The sequence below is a fragment of the Geotrypetes seraphini genome, chromosome 4, assembly GCF_902459505.1.
Source record: "Geotrypetes seraphini chromosome 4, aGeoSer1.1, whole genome shotgun sequence".
Taxonomy (NCBI): domain Eukaryota; kingdom Metazoa; phylum Chordata; class Amphibia; order Gymnophiona; family Dermophiidae; genus Geotrypetes; species Geotrypetes seraphini.
Window position 1 is genome coordinate 291,753,382 of NC_047087.1, and position 19,885 is coordinate 291,773,266.

General features: G+C 43.8%; 1 protein-coding gene across 2 annotated transcripts in view; it reads left to right on the forward strand.

Annotated features, from left to right (window-relative positions):
• LOC117359879 (proton channel OTOP2-like) overlaps positions 1-19,504 on the forward strand; it is a 40,828-nt gene extending 21,324 nt beyond the window's left edge. For both annotated transcript variants that reach the window (XM_033943290.1, XM_033943291.1), the window contains 4 exons: positions 4,446-4,504; positions 6,591-6,718; positions 10,914-11,869; positions 18,975-19,504. In XM_033943290.1, the coding sequence (XP_033799181.1) occupies positions 4,446-4,504; positions 6,591-6,718; positions 10,914-11,869; positions 18,975-19,148 (1,317 nt within the window). In that variant the 3' untranslated portion in view covers positions 19,149-19,504. The remainder of the gene's footprint in view (positions 1-4,445; positions 4,505-6,590; positions 6,719-10,913; positions 11,870-18,974) is intronic.
• The last annotated feature ends 381 nt before the right edge of the window (positions 19,505-19,885 follow it).

The following is a 19,885-nucleotide window of genomic DNA, read 5'->3' on the forward strand; positions in this document are numbered from 1 at the left end:
CATCTACTCATTGAGAAAACATGACCACATCACTGAAGCCTTCATCAACTCACATTGGCTTCCAATCCAAGAAAGAATCCAATTCAAATTCTACTGCATACTATTTAAAACCCTACACGGAGACAGCCCATCATACTTGAATAATCGCCTCATCCAAACACCCACTACCAGACACAGAAAAACACACTCCCCATTCATACCCCCCCCAATCAAGGAAGTAAAAAGAACAAAACTACACGACGGCCTCCTAGCCACTCAAGCCGCAAGGCTGGACAACCAGATCTCCAACCTTCTGATGACCACCCCAGACTATAGGACGTTCAGAAAAGAAATAAAAACCACACTTTTCAAGAAATTCCTGAAGCAGCAATAACATCACGACCTCTTAGTAACTCTAAAACCGACATCTGACCTACCCATTACTGCACTAACAACAACAAAAGAACCTCCACTATGACCAACTATTAATTCTCTTACAAACCACCTCACCCTCAACAACCCGTTAATGTTTATAAAACCTACAACTTACCTCTCTAGCCAATCATTGTAACTCTGTATTTTTAAATTAACCTTTTGTAATCCGCCTTGAACCGCAAGGTAATGGCGGAATAGAAATCCCTAATGTAATGTAATGTAATGTAATAGTAGAAAAGGTAAAATCGTGTCCTGGAAGGCCAGGTAGAACTCCACAGGAAAGCCATCCGGTCCTGGGGCTTTGTGTTTGGCCATGGAGTTCAATGCATCTTTAAGACTGTCCAAGTCCAGGGGGGTAGATAATAACTCAACATCTTGTTCATCTAATTTAGACCAGCAATATTATTAAGATATGTTTCTATAGATGTTACAGCAGGATTCTCTGATGTGTAGAGATCACGATAGAAGCAATGAAACCGGCTGCAGATTTCTTTATCCGATGTTATAAGCTCGTCGTTATCCGTTTTAATGGCTGGTATGGCCGTTTTTTCCAGTTTCATTTTTAGGTATTATGCTAGTTGATGACCAGCCTTATTAGATGTATCGTAATAGTGTGAAGCCTGGATCAACACCTCAGATGCAGCAGCAGAACTTAGTTGTAGATTATATTCATAACGTAATTTATTTAAGTCAGCTTGTAGTTTGATATTAGTAATATCAGCTAAGAGGCTGGATTCCAAGGACGACTTTTGTACTTCCAATGCTTTTAGCTGACGCCTATGTTCAGATTTTTTCTTAGCCACGTATGAGATTATTATCCCTCTAATATATGATTTAAATGTGTCCCATGTGGTCTGCCATGAAGTCTCTTCTACTTTGTTGGTTGTAAAGTAATCATTGATGTGCTCAACAATGTGTTCCTTGAAAGCTGAATCTTGCAATAGTGACGAATTGAACCTCCATAAGCTTGGTGGTTTCGGAGGAGTGATATCTTTTAAAGTTAGTGTAATAGAAGAGTGGTCCGACACAGATAGAGGTTGGATGTCAGTAGATTCTACTTTATGCAATAAAGAGTAGCTGAGTAAAAAGAAATCAATTCTTGAATAGGACGCATGAGGAGGTGAAAAAAATGTGAATGCTTCGTCATTTCGGTGTTGCAATCTCCATGGGTCAACTAATTTCAGTTGATACAACAAGTCTTGTAGACAGTGCCAAGCTTTAGTTTTCCTATAAACAGACTTAGATTTCCTATCTTTCTCAGTGTTCAGAATCAAATTGAAGTCACCGCCTAGTATGAATGGATGGAAAGCGTTACCACTAATATCATCAGACAATGCTTCAAAATACATAGGACAGTCCTGATTGGGTGCGTATATATTGTAGGTGTGTATGAGACTACCTCCAATTTCCAAAGTGACGCGAAGCCATCTGCCGTCCGTGTCATGTGAAGAAGATATTATTTTGAGGTCTGCCCGCTTTCTAATTAAAGTGATAACACCGTTCTTCCTTCCCACAGATGGTGAAAACAAAGGAGGATATGCCCATCGTGGGGCAATCTTTAATGCTTCAATGTCATTTAGGTGTGTTTCTTGATAGAAGATGACATCAGGGCTATACCTTTCAGTATATCTTAAGAGTTTAAGCCTCTTTACTGGATTATTGAAACCTTTCACGTTTAGGGAAAAACAGGTTAGTGACATTTATACATTGCAGGTGAGATATATATTGAGTCAGTACATATGGATAATAATATCAGATTACCAATATACCAACGGGTGATGATAAATTGCCTGAAACAGAATACAAAGACAAACTCTGCACGAAAAACATTCACTATGTACTGCAATAGCAAAATAAACTGCATTAAACAGTGGTAAAAAACCTATGGGTCAGTAAGCTGACAAGTGAGATAAGCCTAAACAGCAGGCTCCAACAGTTCAATATTGATAGAACAGTTAGCATCATTATCACAACTGGAAAAACAACAAGCAGCAGCAGTGAAAGTAATTCAGACACACATCAAGCAGAGCAGCTCATGTAGAATAGAAGGTGTAAGTTATACTTTACATGACAGGAACATATCAGTTAAGTTTTGTCAATATCAGTGGGCTTCACAGATTCAATAAAATCAGCTAGATCTGCAGGATTGAGATAGTCTTTAGTGGAGTTATTGAAAGTAACTCTCATACGTGCCGGGTACAACATGCCAAACTTGGCACCCAGATTCTTTAGCTGAGGTCTGTAAGATAGCAGAAGCTTTCTTCTCTTTGCTGTTTCCTTGGCCAAATCAGGAACAAGTAAAATTTTATTCCCTTCAAATGTAATAGGTGAATGCAATTTGGCATGCTGCATTATTTTAAGTACTTGCTGATGTCTTAGCAGTGTAATCAACACAGGTCTTGGATATTTCTTATGGAAAACGGTGGGCTGTGGCAGGCGAAAGGCAGAATCAAAATCCAATTTGGTGTCATCATTCATCTTTAGGATCTGTGGCAGCAGCACCGCTAAGAAGTCTACCAGGTCACAAGCCTCCCGACCCTCTGGTAGACCTAAAAGTCGAAAGCTGGTCCGTCTTGCGCGGTTGTCCTCTTCTTCAAGCGCCCTCTCTAGCGCTGCCATGCGGTTCACTTGCCTCTGCAGAGATTTTATGTTGGTCTCATTAACAGTGGTTCTAGTATCTAAAAGCGCTGTCATCGATTGTACCGAGGTGAGCTCGTCTTTCAATGCAGTGATGTCCGTTTTAAGATCCCCGACGTCCTGTTTAGTTTCCAGTATTAATTCTTTTATAGTTTTCAGCTCCTCCAAAATGGCCGCCGAAGCCACATCTCCCTGCATGCCGGTATCCAGTTTTGTCGGCGAAGGTGGCTCAGCGCTTTTGCGCTTATGGGGCTTACCGGCAGACATTCAGACGCGCAGCAAGTATTTTTGCGCTACGCAAAAGTCAATAATGATGCTAATTTGATTTATTATTGAGCCGGAACCGTCGGAGCGCACGCGGTTAGCTTCCTAGCTCATCGGGCTCGCTAGCGCCCCCCCCCCCCCGCAAAATGCTATTTAAAAGCACTTATAAAACAAATTTCAAGGCACGTACCAGCACCTAAAAAAATGATAAGAACATAAGAAGTTGCCTCCGCTGAGGCAGACCAGAGGTCCATCTCGCCCAGCGGTCCGCTCCCGCGGCGGCCCATCAGGCCCATTGCCTGAGCAGTGGTCCCTGACTAGCTCTATAACCTATCTCTACTCCTATTCCTATAACTTACCTCTACTCCTATCCCTATAACCCATCTCTACACCTATCTTTACCCCTCAATCCCTCTTTCCTCTAGGAACCTATCCAAACCTTCTTTGAAGCCCTGTACAGTGCTCCTGTCCACCACAGCCTCTGGAAGCACATTCCATGTATCCAGCACCCTCTGGGTGAAAAAGAACTTCCTAGCGTTTGTTCTAAACCTGTCCCCTTTCAATTTCTCCGAGTGCCCCCTTGTTCTTGTGGTTCCCCTTAGTTTGAAAAATCTGTCCCTGTCTACTTTCTCTATGCCTTTCAGGATCTTGAAGGTTTCTATCCTGAAAGGCATAGAGAATTGGAATTGATGATCGAATTGGAATTGATGATGGAATTGCGCCTATGGAAGCGCTTTACGATGCCTAATGCCACTGTAGGCGTAGCTAACGCCAGAAGTGGTGTTAGGCACCATAATTCACCTCCATAGGCGTAATTCACATCTAAGGTAGGTGCAGAAATATAGGCCTTGAAAATCCTTGCCTACCTTTCCAGTTCCTACCTTTTCCGAAGGCATGATTCTATCAACGGCACCATCACATGATTGACACACGATCGGCGGCCACTTTTAAGGTGGCTACTGACAATGGTGCTATTTATAGATTCCGGGCCTAAGTGCTTACGTACTTGGCCTCACACATATGAGACTTATTATAAAATTACACACTACCTATGTAAGAAATATTTGGATCTGGATGGATGAAGTGCTCCTATAGATATATTAACCAGTTACTTTTTTTTTCTCCTAAAGGTGTCCTTGCTTTCATTTTATGCCAAAATCTGTATCCAGGACAAGCAGCATTTCAACAGGTAGAGGAACTGAGATTTCACCTTCTTGATGCATGCATGAGTCTTCCTTTGAAAGCTTGTCTGCAAATACACAATTTCTTCCTCATAAGCATTCTTTGTGAAATAGATATTTACTGCACGGTCTAATTCAAATTGAATTAAAAGTGGCAGGGCTTTAGTTTGTAGGGCAAATGTACTCTCTTTTTCCAAGGGACATTATTTAGGAGGCCTGATATTGCTGCTAGCAGCACATCCCTCGACAACTTATATAAACACCTGGACTCCTTTACACCTCAAGCACACATCTGGATGAAGCCTCTGTAGAACAGAGCCACTTCCTGCATACAACAAATGAAATCCAACCCCCTTAAAGCAGCTTATTTTAATCCCCAACCACAAATCTCAAATATTATCCGGCAATGACTCCTCAATTGTATACAAAATAGCCAAATTTTCAGACTCTATAAAAAGCTCTTGGAATAATTCATTTTGAAAGCAACTGGTAATACACTCTATAGTTTAGGACCCTGGTATATGACTTTTTTTTTTTTTTTTACAAAAGCGCTCATTTTACATCTTTGATAGTCCTTGGGACCACTGTCAACCCCTGTATGCCGAGTCTCCTTTTATTTCTTAATAAAGCTTTATCAATTGTACTCTGTTGGTAGAGACCAGGGTGGTTTCTTTTCCCAGTCCTTTGACTGTTTTGTAGAACATTTCATACATTCCAGTTTCATAATGTCTGATGCAGACACAATTAGATATCCCGGTTGAGAGAAGCATAATGATCTCTAAGGTGAACAGTCTCTTTAGTGGAACAGGAAGGTACAAGAGGTGGAATAAAATGCACTGAGTTAAAAAAATATAAAGGAGGGAGGGGGATGGATAGAACATTAGGAGTTAATGTGCCTCTAAGGAGGCATTTGGAGTTGAGGACCTGAAACGAGAAAACATGGCAAACAAAGCACACACACAGGTTAGGAATCGCCAGGTAAAGAACACCAGCAGGCAGGACCTGGGTATAAAGATGCAGCAAACTGGACAGCAGGTAAACAAACAGTGAACCAGCAAAGGGTAAGGCCAGAGGCAGAGAAGAGATATTCCAGCCATTCTGGTCTGGATTCCACTGGGCCGTCAAGACATAAGATCATACAAACATGTAACACATGAAACAGCCAGGCGTGAGCAGGCTGGAATGCTAGACCTAGGGGGCTAAATAACTCCTCCTGGGAGAGGAGCACTTCAGAATCCTCTGGACACCAGTCCAAGACAGATCTCTGCCTAACACTCACCCGGACTCAGCCTGCCATCTTCAGACTCCTTCTGTCTCTGAGGAAAACCGCTGAAGCTTTCTGTTAAACTGCTCAGTTGCAACCATGGTGCAAGCTGAGGGTTTATTTTCAAGGCTATTCCTGAAAGGCCGCACCTTCAAAAAGATATAAAAAGGATGGAGTCGGTCCAGAGGAAGGCTACTAAAATGGTATCATCATAAGCCGTATGAGGACAGACTTAAAGATTTCAATCTGTATACTTTAGAGGAGAGCCGGGAGAGGGGAGGTATGATAGAGACGTTTAAATACCTATGTAATATAAATGTGCATGAGTCGAGCCTTTCATTTGAAAGGAAACTCTGCAATGAGAGGGCATAGGATGAAGTGAAGAGGTGATAGGCTCCGGAGTAATCTAAGGAAATACTTTTTTACAGAAAGGGTGTAGATACGTGAAACAGTCTCCCAGAAGAGGTGGTGAGACAGACTGTGTCTAAATTCAAAAGGGCTTGGGAGAGGCACGTGGGATCCCTCGGAGAGAGAAAAAGATAATGGTTAGTGCGGATGGGCAGACTAGATGGGCCATTTGGCCTTTATCTGCCATCATGTTACTATGTTTCTATAACCATAAAGCTCTGTGACCTCACAATGCAGATGTAAAGAGCCTAAGCCAATAGGGAGAGGAGGAGATAGTGGATGCTGTGGACGGGCAGACTAGATGGACCATTTGGCTTCTATCTGCCATTATGTTTCTATGTAAACCATCCTCCAGCCACAGAGTTACCAAATTATACCAGTCACTCTGAGCATGTTTTAAAGTTCCTTTTTCTGTCCTGCAGGTTTGGGTTGATGCACACTTTAGCTACAAATATTCTTATGTGGATGAGTGTGGTACTAGATGAATCCATGAAACAGCTGGAAGAGATATACGATACTCATAAGAAAGAAAGTCTGAAACCCCAACACAGTAAGATAAACATTTTTGGTTATATTCTGTGTGGACCGAGAAAATGGGGCCAGCGCTGCTCTGTTGTCTTTGTAGCGGATGGAATTAAAAACATTTTATTATCTGCCAGTCCAAAAATGTTTTCTTTTTTTTTTAAACATATGTTTATTGAAAGTGAAAAAGGTCACAAAATGGAACAGGGACATTATAGGAAGTTTATGAATATTTGGGAGCCATTGACAAAATTCTTTAAGGAGTGATTATTGAATTTCCCCTTTCCATAATACACATCCAAGGTGGGGGGTGGGAAGATTTTTTTTTTTATTTTGAGTGCAAATTTTTGGATAAGTAGAAGAGGGGGATGATATATGTATTTTGTCATGGAATATAATTCTGATTGAATTTAAGTACTGTTAAAGTGTAAATGATTGTATAATATGTTGCACTTATTTTTGGCTTTAAAATGATAAACATTTTAAAACCGTATTTTCACTCATATACCGCGCACCCGTGTAAAACGCGCACACGGGTATAGCGCGCGGGAAACTGTAATTTATGTAAATAAATTTTTATATAGCGCGCACACCCATATACCGCGCATGCCGCCCCGACTCTCCCGTCGCTGCCCGACTCTCCTCTGGCCGCCCCGACTCTTCTTTCGCCCGCCCCGACTCCTCTGGCTGCCCCAACTCTCCTTTCGCCCGCCCCGACTCTCCTCTCGCCGCCCCGACTCTCCTCTCCCCCTTGAAGTCCTGTCCCCCCTTAAAGTCCTGTCCCCACCCTGAAAGCCTGATGCCCCCCCCCGATATCTGATTCACCCCCCCGCAGGATTGCTCGCATCCCCACCCCGAAGGACCGCTCGCACTTGCACCCGCACCCCCATCCCCACCCCGAAGGACCACTTGCACCCCCACAGCCTCCCACCCCCCCCCATCATGGAGAAGCTGCCTACCGTTGTCCTGCTGCTTCCTCTGCCGGTGGTCCCGCCCCTTCTCTGAGCCCTGCGTCTGCGCTGCTTCCTCTTCCGGCGGTCCCGCCCTTTCTCTGACGTCAGAGAAAGGGCGGGACCGCCAGAAGAGGAAGCAGCGCAGATGCAGGGCTCAGAGAAGGGGCAGGACCGCCGGCAGAGGAAGCAGCAAGACAACGGTAGGCAGCTTCTCCATGATGGGGGGGGGAGGCTGTGGGGGTGCGAGCGGTCCTGCAGGGTGAATCGGACGTCGGGGGGGGAACTATGTAAAAAAAATTTGGACAACGCGCTCACGAATATAACGCGCATGGTTATACTCGGTTTGTAAAATCATGTATAACGCGCGCGTTATATGCATGAAAATACAGTAAAGATTTACAAAAAAAAAAAAGAAAGTGAAAAAGGTCACAACCGAACAGAATACAAATACAGTAAAGTACAAAACATCCAAATACAGAGAAAGTGCAACAAGGTTTTCATTCAGCACCTTTTCGAGTTGCAGCTCAAAGCTAGCTACAGTGGGATGTTTTCCAGTCTCCAGAGGGCTTACAATTTCAGGGGGCAATTCTGAACAGGGCCTCCCAGTGCAGCACAGAGAGTGCCTGTTCTATAAAGATATCTGGGTGCACCAGTCCTTTTATAAAATACTAGAGTAAACCCAATTGGAGTACCTATTCATGCATATGACCACTTAAACCAGGTCATATGCATAAACAGGTGTGTTTAAGAGCACCGTGCAATGCACATAACTTGTTCCCCCTCCATATTTGCGAATTTCATATCTATGGATTCGCTTATTTGCGCTTTTAAATTTAAAAATTCATTTTCATTTTTCTGGCTATTTTAAGCCCTGTAAGCCCCCCCCCCTTAAGCCTTACCTGGTGGTCTAGCGGGTTTTCGGGGCAGGAGCTATCTTCCCACGCTCACAGGAAATGGCTCGAGAGACTACGGGAGCTCAAGGCAGCCATTTTCTGTGAGCGATCTGCACTGGGCAGGAGCGTGGGAAGATCGCTCCTGCCTGAAAACCCGCTAGACCACCAGGTAAGGCTTAAGGGGGGGCTTTCAGGGCTTAAAATAGCCAGGGGAAGTGGGGGTTAGGGGCAGAACCGTCCCGAATATTATTCGCGGTTTTTTAATATTTGCGGGCCGGCTTTGCCTCTAACCACCGCAAATACGGAGGGGGAAGTGTATTCTATAAGTTATGGCCCCGAGTCTATAAAAGACGCCTACTAGATTGCCGCGTTTAGCTGATCTGTGCGCCTAACTTAATGATCTAATTAGCCTTAATCAGCATCATTAATTGAAAACTGCAATTAAATCACAATTATTAGATGGTAGGTGCCTACCACTTCGAGGTAGGCGTCTACTAGAAAGTAGGCGTGGTTAGGGGGTTTAGCATGGGTGGAGCTTGGGCGTGTTTTGACTTAGGCACACTCATTTAGGCTGAGAAAACCCTGGCATAGAGTGCGCCTAAGGTTTCAGCGCCTACCAGTGCTTAAGATTGCTTAAGGCACTGCTAGGAGCTATTCTATAAGTGGTGCCTATCTTATGATTGACATTTGCGCTCCTAAGTGCCTACTTGTTAGCTGTCGTTTATAGAATCAGGGCCTATGTTCATACGTTGGAGATACACCTATGCCCCTCCCCCCTTGCAGTTGCATGCTAAGGCACTTATGCACTACATTATAGAATAGTGTGTAATGAACCATACGCACAAATGCCAATTATCTCAGCACTTATATGTGTGCATCTGCCCAGTTGTACTATAGAACTGCCCTTTAAGCTTGTACTACTACAACTACTAATCATTTCTATAGCGCTACTAGACTTACGCAGTGCTGTACATCAAAACACAGAAGAGACAGTCCCTGCTCAAAAGAGCTTACAATCTAATCAAGACAGACAAACTGGACAAGAAGGTGCATCAATGCACTGTGCTCAGGTGGAAGAATTACAGAGGGAATGATGAGACAGATGTTGGTGGGTAGAAAGTGGCTTGGAGTTTGAAACTGAAAGCATCTTCAAAAGAAGTGGGCTTTGAGTATGGATTTGAATACTGCTAGAGACAGAGTTTGACATATCGAGTCAGGCAGTTTGTCCCAGGCATATGGTGCAGCAAGGTAGAAGGGACGGAGTCTGGAGTTGGCTGTAGAGGAGAAGGGTACAGATAAGAGAGACTTTTCCAATAAGCGGAGTGCCCGGGGGAAGTGTGGGGAGAGAGGAGAGATACTGAGGAGCTGTGAACCAATACACTGAATCTATATCCTATCACTGAATCTGTATCAATGAATCTATAGGTATCCACTGAATCTATAGGAATCCACTGGATTTATATGCTATCAATGGATACCTATAAGAATCTATAGGAATTCGCTGAATCTATAATCTATCACTGAATCTATATCCTATCAGTGGATACCTATAGGAATATATAGGTACCCACTGAATCTATAGGAAACCACTGGATCTATATCCTATCAATGGATACCTATAGGAATATATAGGTACCCACTGAATCTATAGGAATTCACTGGATCTATATCCTATCAATGGATACGTATAGAAATCTATAGGAATCCACTGAATCTATATCCTATCACTGAATCTATATCCTATCAGTGGATCTCTATAGGAATCTATAGGTATCCACTGAATCTATAGGAATCCACTGAATCTATATCCTATCAGTGGATCTCTATAGGAATCTTTAGGTATCCACTGAATCTATAGGAATCTGCTGAACCTATAGGTATATTTCCCATTGTAAACTAGAAATACAGATATCCTTTTTCAGCCTGCCCAAACCATGCCCAATCTATTACCTCTGCATCCCAAGCCAGCTACACATTTAGGGCTCTTTTTACTAAGGTGCGCTAGCGGTTTTAGCGCACGCACATGATTAGCGTGCGCTAGCAAAAATATTACCGCCTGTGTAAAAGGAGGCGGTAATGGCTAGCCGCGCGGCAATTTAGCGCACGCTATTCCGCGCGTTAAGGCCCTAACGCACCTTTGTAAAAGGAGCCCTTAAACAGCAACTTTCTGAAAATACCACTTGCATGCAATCTACCTCCGTCAATGCTGTTATTTCCACATGTAAAAGGACGCTCATTGTTTGCTATATTTAAATAATAAATAGCACATGAAAATATAAATATGCATGAATAATTTTATTTTCTGGTAGCCAAAACCTATCACTTCCTTTATAAGCTGAACACCTCATTCTTAATGAAATAACTTTTATTTTCCCAGGTCCTAATTCAAACACAAGTAATTGTGTTTGCACTACGAACCTTTGCCACATATTCCATGAAGGAGCTGATTATTTGTACCCATTCAATATAGAGTTCAGTCTCTTTTCTTCTACTATGCTGTACGTTATATGGAAGAATGCTGGACAAACCGCGTGTACTGCTGAATCCAGAGGACACAGCAAGGGCAGCTTCCATATCAGCGGGGTCTTTATTGGTCTGATTTTTGGAGCGCTTGCCATTTCAGCAACCTTTGGCGTGCTAATCTCTTTCGGTGTGCTTGCCAAATCACCAGAAACTGTTCCTCAGGCATTGCAGACCTACTATATCTTCAGCTCCATACTGCTTTCTACTATGTTCATTGCTTCTGTGACTGGCATTGTTGCATACAGGTTCAAGAAAGGGTCGTCGTGTGCTGATAATTCCAAAAGCGTGGTCAGAAGTCTGGATATAACCCTTCTGTTGGGGAGCTCCTGTGGGCCCTTAATGGTGTCGATTTTCTCCTTGGTGGCCATCTTCTTCTTGCATATTGATGGTCATTTCCATCCCTTGGACCTCTCCTTCTCTCTTTGCAAAACCATCCAAGTACTAGGACAAAATATTTTCATAACTGAAGCTCTGTATTCTGGACATAGTAAGAGGCATCATGGCATGGCCAGGGAATGGGTCTTCTCCATCTCCGAAGAGCCAGCCAACGAATGTTTACGGACTACAGTGAGCAACACGTCTGAGTGCAACAGCAGTTACTCCAGCCCGGCCAATGAGAGCAATCTGCAGATGAAAAATTTAGTGGACCTAGAAAAAAGTGACCAGAAGAACTTGCTACCCGGGAGCAGCGTTTCTGACATTTCTCTGAAAGAGCACTTCTGCACGCATGAAGGAAAAGGGAAAACCCTCAGTACTCGGAAAAAGATATTGCAAAACATTGCAGTTCTCTTAATTTTCTACAACATATCTGTAAGTATCGACCCTCCTCTTTACCCAGTGGACACACAGATCAATCTTTAGTGTTTTTTATGAGGGGTATAACAACTGGTTTATCTTTACTAGAGTTGTTCAAAATCAGCATTTCTAATGAGTTGAAATAACAGCATGTTAATGGTTAGTGCTGTTTTGAATATATTTTATTTATTTATTTAGTCGAATTTCTAGCCCGTCCTCCCAGAAGAGCCCAGAACAGGTAATAAGTTTATATACACACTAGTCTTATAGCCCGTTACATTAACGGGTGCTAGAATATATGTGTGTGTGTCTCTCTCTTTATTTCTTTCTCTCTCTCTCTCCTTAGCCGCTTTCTTTCTTTCTGTCTTTCTTTTTCCTTGGCTGTCCATCACCACCCCTTGCCTGCTCTCCCTGTCCATTCTCCCTTCCTGTGTCCACTACCACCCCTTCACAGGTCTCCTTATGCAGCAGCAGCCCTTCTCCCTTTGTTTTACCTCCCCCCTGTCCAGCAGCACCTTCCTTCTCCCCCTGTCCAACATTAGGCCTCCGTTCCTTTTTCTTCACCACCCCCCTGTCCATCAGCACCTCTTTCCTTCTCCCCCTGTCCAGCAGTAGGCGTCCCTTCCTTTTTCTCCCCACCTCCTCCTTCTTATCCCTATGATACACTTACCTTGCTCTGCCCGTGATCAGAGGCTCCCGACAGCCGCCCAGTTGCACCCATTGGAAAAGTTCCCTCTGCGGCATCCCGCACCCCTCCTGACGCGACTCCCGCTGTCCCGCACCTGCCCCTGTGTCTTTCTTCTTGTCTTTCTGTGTCCCTTCCTCCGTCTGTCTGTCCAAAGCAGCATTTCCTCCCCCCACACCAGTTCCCTGTGCACCTGCCCCTGTATCTTTCTTCTTGTCTTTCTGTCTTCCTTCCTCCCTCTGTCTGTCTGTGCAAAGCTGCATTCCCTCCCCCCACACCAGTTCCCTGTGCCTGCATTAGCGTTTCCTCTACCCTCTTTCCCTTCCCACAGTCATGACTACAAACGCGGGCCCGAGTCCTTTGTCGCCCCCCCTTCCCTTCCCTTCCCGCGGGCCCGACTACACATGGCGATTTAAGCAGCGTATCAGCACTCTTCACACGCTGCTTCGGGCCCTTCTACTGCCCTGATTTGCTCTGGACGTGCCAGAGTAAATCAGGGCAGTAGAAGGGCCCGAAGCAGCGTGTGAAGAGTGCTGACACGCTGCTTAAATCGCCAGTGGGGCCCGCGGTAAGGGAAGAGGGGGGGGGGCGGCAAATGAGTCGGGTCCAGGACAGCGGAAAGTTGATGGGCTCCTCGGTGGGGGCGCTGAGTGGCCGCGATCCCTCTCCTCCCAGACTACCCCCCCCCCCCGGAGGAACGGAGATCGATTTGCCGCCATTTTGAAGATCGTTCTGCCCTGCTCCTTGCCTTAGTATATTTTTAAGTTGAAAGACACAGCGGCGGCGGCTCCTCTCAAGATCCCCGACTGCATTGGACTTCCGACGCAGGTGGGGATCCTGAGCGGAACCGCTGCCTGGTCTTTCAACTTAAAAATATAGTAAGGCAAGGAGCAGGGCAGAGCGAAGAACATTGATTCCCATAAGATCATCCGCCTCGGGGGAGACAGCCGCCGCGTCCGACATCAGCCTCGGGGGAGGAGAGAGGACTTCAGGCAAGGAGCAGGGCAGATCAAAAAACAGCACGGGCCGACAGCCGCCGTGTCCGACATCCGTCTCGGGGGAGGAGAGAGAGTGTTTCGGTCTGAGATGCTGTACATCTCACGGAAAACGGACGCACGCTATGGAACTGCGCATGCGCGGCCTAGCATTTTATTATATTAGATGAGAGGTTTAGCAACCAGGTTACAACTTCACATACAGCAGATATACAGAACAACAAATTTAAGGAGAAAAAGCAAGAGTACATGTTTTAGGAACTTAGTAGCCTGGGGTCCGGAGACTTGCATAGCTACTAATTACATACTTAATTTCTATTGGATGGTCACACTTGTCCATTTTTAATGATTGGATGGTATACATAATGGCAGTTGAGTCATAATGAAGCATGGTGTCACTTGGTGTCAAATATGACTTCTCTATTTTCCCCGACAATGCATTCTTAATACTAAGGTCAATAATCTCTGAGGGTGGGCACCCTCACTCCCCCCTCCTAATCATGCTTGAAGATTGCCAGCAGCTTTATTTACAGATCATGTCATTTTGACCATGTCATCTTGACCTGACATTGTGGCTTTCTTGTGGCCCAATCATTTCTTGGAATGTCCCAAAATAGAACATCCACCATTTGTCACAGTCGGCAGGTGTTTGCCAGCTTCTAGGGCAAAGATGAAGTCCTCGTGCAAAGGTATTATTTGTGCTGACAGGAAAATATGCACTTTTTGCACAGTTCAGCACAATGCCCCTCCTGAGGGTCACCTAAGGGTCTTTTTCCCCAATGTTTCCTCAGTACTGAGCACGGTAGCATGGGAAATGATGGGCATCAAGGATGCAAATTCATATATAAGAAGTATAGAGCAACAGATTAAAGGGAAGAACGGCAACAGGGGGACGATTCTCATTAACTGTATGGCCAGCAACAGAGGGATAGTTGTTTTAGAGTAGTAAAATTTATCTGGAAGGGTAACTTCTTTTTTTTTATAACAGGCGCCTATAAAATTACTGTAGTTCACCTAAAGTTGGGCACAGATGTACCTAATTTTAGCTTCTCCTTTACAGATTTGCCTTCCAAATAGCTTCACTTAACATAAGAACATAAGAATTGCCGCTGCTGGGTCAGACCAGTGGTCCATCGTGTCCAGCAGTCCGCTCACGCGGTGGCCCTTAGTGCCCTGAATCTAGCCTTATCTGTGTATGTTCTGGTTCAGCAGGAACTTGTCTAACTTTGTCTTGAATCCCTGGAGGGTGTTTTCCCCTATGACAGACTCCGGGAGAGCGTTCCAGTTTTCTACCACTCTCTGGGTGAAGAAGAACTTCCTTACGTTTGTACGGAATCTATCCCCTTTTAACTTTAGAGAGTGCCCTCTCGTTCTCATAACCTTAGTGAGGGTGAACAACCTGTCCTTATCTACTAAGTCTATCCCCTTCAGTACCTTGAATGTTTCAATCATGTCCCCTCTCAATCTCTTCTCACTCTTGAATATACAGAGAGGCATTTTTGATATGACATCTAAGTTTAGAAGTGCATCCAAAATGGCCATTTTCAAAACCACAAACCATCTTTTTTGAGGGGGCACTGACCTTTTTAAGTCTACTGGCCCTCAGTGCATCTGTCTTTTTTAACCATTTTCCAAAAAGCAAAATGTCCGAATGCAAAACGCACAAAATAAGCCATTGGGAAGTAGGAGGGGCCAATGATGTAGTGAGGATAGGAGGCACCTGGGGTTGTGACGTCCCCCAAGCCCTCCTCTTTGCCTCCTCCCACCCCCATACCTCTAAATCTTTGCCTGCGCGAGCAGCTTCTCCGGCCTGCTGCTCTTGCTGGCGTTCCCTCTGATGTCACTTCCTGACCCTACGACCTGGAAGTAATTTCAGAGGGAGCCAAGCTGGTGTGAGCATCAGGCTAGAACAGTTACTCATGCCAGCGAAGATTTTTAAAGAGGTACAGGGGGCAGGTAAGGGAGGGCGCAAGTATGGTGTGGTGGGGCGGAGAAGTGTCGGTGCCCCCATCCAAGACAGTCCACCCCCTGCCCTCCCCCTTACTATGCCACTGGGAGAGGCTAGCATTTTATCTTTTTATTTTTCTAGTGATGTTTTCTCTTAGGCACTTTACTTTAGATTGTGAGCCCACTTGGGACAGAGAGGGAAGTTCAATGTGCCTTTCGTTTTGGTTTTGTAAACTGCTTAATACTCATGTACAAGCGGTATATAAAATACCGTAAATACAATACAATATAATGCAATTCACATTTGTAGTAGTCTGGCCACACCGACATCCCAGCAGAGCACTGGGGCACCTTAGAGGGAACCGCAGTGAACTTCACATAAAAGGTCCCAGGTGTACATCTCACAATAACCCCCTTACATTGTATGAGGAGCCCTCCAAAACCTACTACACCCACCCATCTACAACCCCAATAGCCCTTATGCCTGCAGGTGTCACCTTTATGTCAGCGCAGAAGGTTTGGGTAGGCACACACTTTCTACCACAAGTGTTCTAGAGTGGGACATGGGCCTGGGTCCCCTTCTCAGGGGTCCACTGCACTGACAACTAGGCTTCTCCAACTTTGAATGGAAACATCTATTTGGACTTAATGCCCCTCCATATGTATAACTGGGTGCCCCGCCCATGGTCTGTCCAGACCCTACCAACATATCTTTAAACTATGCGCCGTCACCTTTAGATACCAGTTCATAAGCTAGGGCAGGGCTGCCCAAGTCCGGTCCTCGAGATCTACCGGCAGGCCAGGTTTTCAGGAGCTCCACAATGAATATGCATGAGAGAGATTTGCATACCAAGAAGGCAGTGCAGGCAAATCTCTCTCATGCATATTCATTGTGGATATCCAGAAAACCTGGCCTGCCGGTAGATCTCAAGGACCGGACTTGGGCAGCCCTGGGCTAGGGCATAGCTGGAATTGAGTGTGTGCATCCATATATGCCAAGATTCTGGTCATTTATATAGGTTCTTGGGGCTCTCTTTCTTGAATTTGCCCATGGAGGTAATTTTATGATGTTTTTCCACATGTAAATCTTGGGTGGGGGGGGGGGGGGGTATCATATAAAAGGCTCTTATAAAATTGCATGAGATATCCATGCCTAAAACAGTACACATGCCAAAAATATTGCTCCTAATTTTGTACAATCTGCACACAGGTGGCATACTTTGGGTACTGTGGAGGCAGAGAAGTGGCATACATATGCACATGCCCTTGTATGTATATTATATGGACACATTCACATGATAGAGATGTTTAAATACCTACATGGCATAAATGTGCATGAGGCAAATCTCTTTCATTGAAAGGAAGCTCCTGAATGAGAGGGCTTAGGATGAAGTTAAGAGGTGATAGGCTCAGGAGTAATCTAAGGAAATATTTTTTTACAGAAAGGTTGGTAGATGTGTAGAACAGTCTCCCAGAAGAGGTGGTACTGTGTTGGATTTCAAGAAAGCCTGGGATAGGCACGTGGGATTTCTTAGAGCAGGAGTAGGGAACTCCGGTCCTCGAGAGCCGTATTCCAGTTGGATTTTCAGGATTTCCCCAATGAATATGCAGGAGATCTATTTGCATGCACTGCTTTCAATGCATATTCATTGGGGAAATCCTGAAAACCCGACTGGAATATGGCTCTCAAGGACCAGAGTTCCCTACCTCTGTCTTAGAGATAGGAAGAGATAATGGTTACTGCGGATGGGCAGACTGGATGGGCCATTTGGCCTTTATCTGCCATCATGTTTCTATGCTACATATTCAGAGCAGGTGCAAATTTGGGCAAAAAAAAAAATTGTGTGCAACTGGTATCATTTTAGCAGCCTGTGTTCCCTTTTATAAAACAGGTATTTTTAAGGAACTTGTATGAAATTTCTCCTTTTAAGTTGATGAGTACTGAGCAGGAAACCTGAGCCCAGTTCTTTTCTCCTGATCTTGTGAGGCTGGGAGCAGAGCTGAAGGTCCATGAAACTGATTGTTTATTTAAAAAACCCGATAATGCCAAGTATTTGGCTAAAAGCATAAAACTACAGATTACATAAAGCTGAACATTATCCTGGTCTAAAATTTACCACATTCCAGAGAAGCCAGCCGAGCTAGAGTATGAAGAAAAGGAGGGACCTCTGAAAAATAACCTCTGATTTCAGAAGGTTATTTTATTTTATTAATGAAATGCCACATTCTGACATTTGAAGGTCTACAAGAAGGGATAACCTGTTCAATTATCTCATGCCTTCAAAACACATAGGATTAGCATTTCATTTTGTATAACTAATAAGGCTTTGACCTTTCCCTGTACAGGGCTAATCTTGGGGATAAAAGGCAAAAAAATACCTCCCCCCCTTTTTTTTATGAAGCCATGTTGGGGTTTTTTCACAGACCGCAGCAGTAAAAGCTCCAATGCTCAAAGAATTCCTATGAGCGTTGGAGCTTTCACGCCTGCGATTTAAAAAAAAACCCTAACGTGGCTTCATAAAAGAGGAAGGGGTGTGTGTGGGAAATAAAATAAAATGTTCTTGCTGGTTTTCACATGAAACTTGTAAGAACAAAACCAAGGGGGCAACAACATTTTGGAATAAAAAAGGGATGAGCTGAAAGTATGAATATGGAGTTCTGACACGCAGACTAACGAAGTAACCATTGCAAAAGAGAACTATTTCCAGCCTGGTGACCTTCTTACTGTAAATGCAACTAGCAAACTGCTCTTTTTTTAAAAGAAAAAAAATTCAGCTCTAATCAACTTGCTGAGATCCTTCTGGTCTATAAAAAAAATTCCCAAAATAGCAGGCTTTGAAACAGACATGTTCCCAAAGGGGTAATGATGAGTCTTGTGTTAATTGCAAGGCCCTAGTGGAAAGTTTTTCAAGTTTAAGTTTCAAGTTTATTTAAAATATTTGATATAATCGCAGTATCCAAAATCCAATGCGATTTACAAAATTAAAAATAGAAAAAATAAAAAATTTCCACCAAACAGGACATTAAAGACAATTATGACGTAAAAACACTGATGAAGAGGAGGGGGGGGGGGAATGGATTAAATACAATTCGAAAATAAATAAAAAGTGTGATACCACGGATATAGCATAGAGGCTGATATTCCACCAAGCTTGTTTGGATAATGTTAACCAGGCAACTTTGGGTGAGTTTCATCCAGATGTTCAGCCCAAATCCTCTGGTCCAAAGTTAACTAGACACAGTTTCTGTCCAAAGTATAACCACTCGCTGAGAATGTCCACCGTACTGTCTCCTATGTCTGGCTAAAGTTTGAATGGATAATAGTTTGCCTGGACTTAATCAACAGATCTGTTAAATTAGTCCCATAAAAAAGGTGTCACCTAAAAAAAACCTATTTGCTGAATCTTGCTTCTGCATATTCATGTGAACTAACAGTGATCACAAAACTTTTGCTCAGTGTTTCAGCACTTAAATGTCTCTCTTGTTTTAACAGGTGTGGATCCTCAATGCCTATGGGACTCGTCCACATTTGGTGAGCCAGATAGAGCAGACCTTCTACGGTTTTACCCTCTGGGTTATTATTGTAAAAATTTCCCTCCCATTGGGAATATTCTACCGCATGCATTCTGTTGCCAGTTTATTTGAAGTTTACTGTAAAACCTGTTGAACCCAGAGCACATTTTTTTCACAGCACAGGACTGGTGTATTCTCGCATCAGCCCCGATATTAGCCACTGTGGTTGTCTGCAAGTCACTTCCCTTCCCTGTAAAGACTTTACTAGGTCACAGCACCAATAAGACATTTTAACTGCTACATTAAAGGCCAATTTAGTTTCTCTTTATTATTGACAATCCTAAAAAGAATTAAAGAGGAATAAGGATTGCAATTTTTGTGTGTATAAAAGGGGGGGAAGAGACATGTATTTGTTATGAAATATAATTTGATAGAATTTAAGTGCTGTTTAAAGTGTAAAATGTTTGTATAATTTGTTGCACTTATTGTTAGCTTTAAAATGAATAAAGATATATAAAAAAAAAAAAAGAAAAGAGGAATAAGGTGAACAGTCGGATGACTCAGTGACAGCACGCCATTGTGTGGGAGGGCTTTGATGTGATTCCTAGTTCAAGGTTTCCACTGCCCAGGTCAGCTGGAACTAGGCCCGCCGCAGATGTAGTGTTCATATGGAATGACAGCATCTAGTGGCTGATTGGAAAGTACTGGAAGAAGGACTGAAATAAGATATAAAATAAGGATTAAATCCCTGGGTAGCCACAAATGAAGTCTCATGGTGCCAAATCACAGCCCCCGTTCCATTGTGAAAATCCTGAAAACCTGGCTGGGCTGTGGACCTCGAGGACTGGAGGGCCCCTGCATTATGGCCATGTTATTTCTGTCCCATGGAAA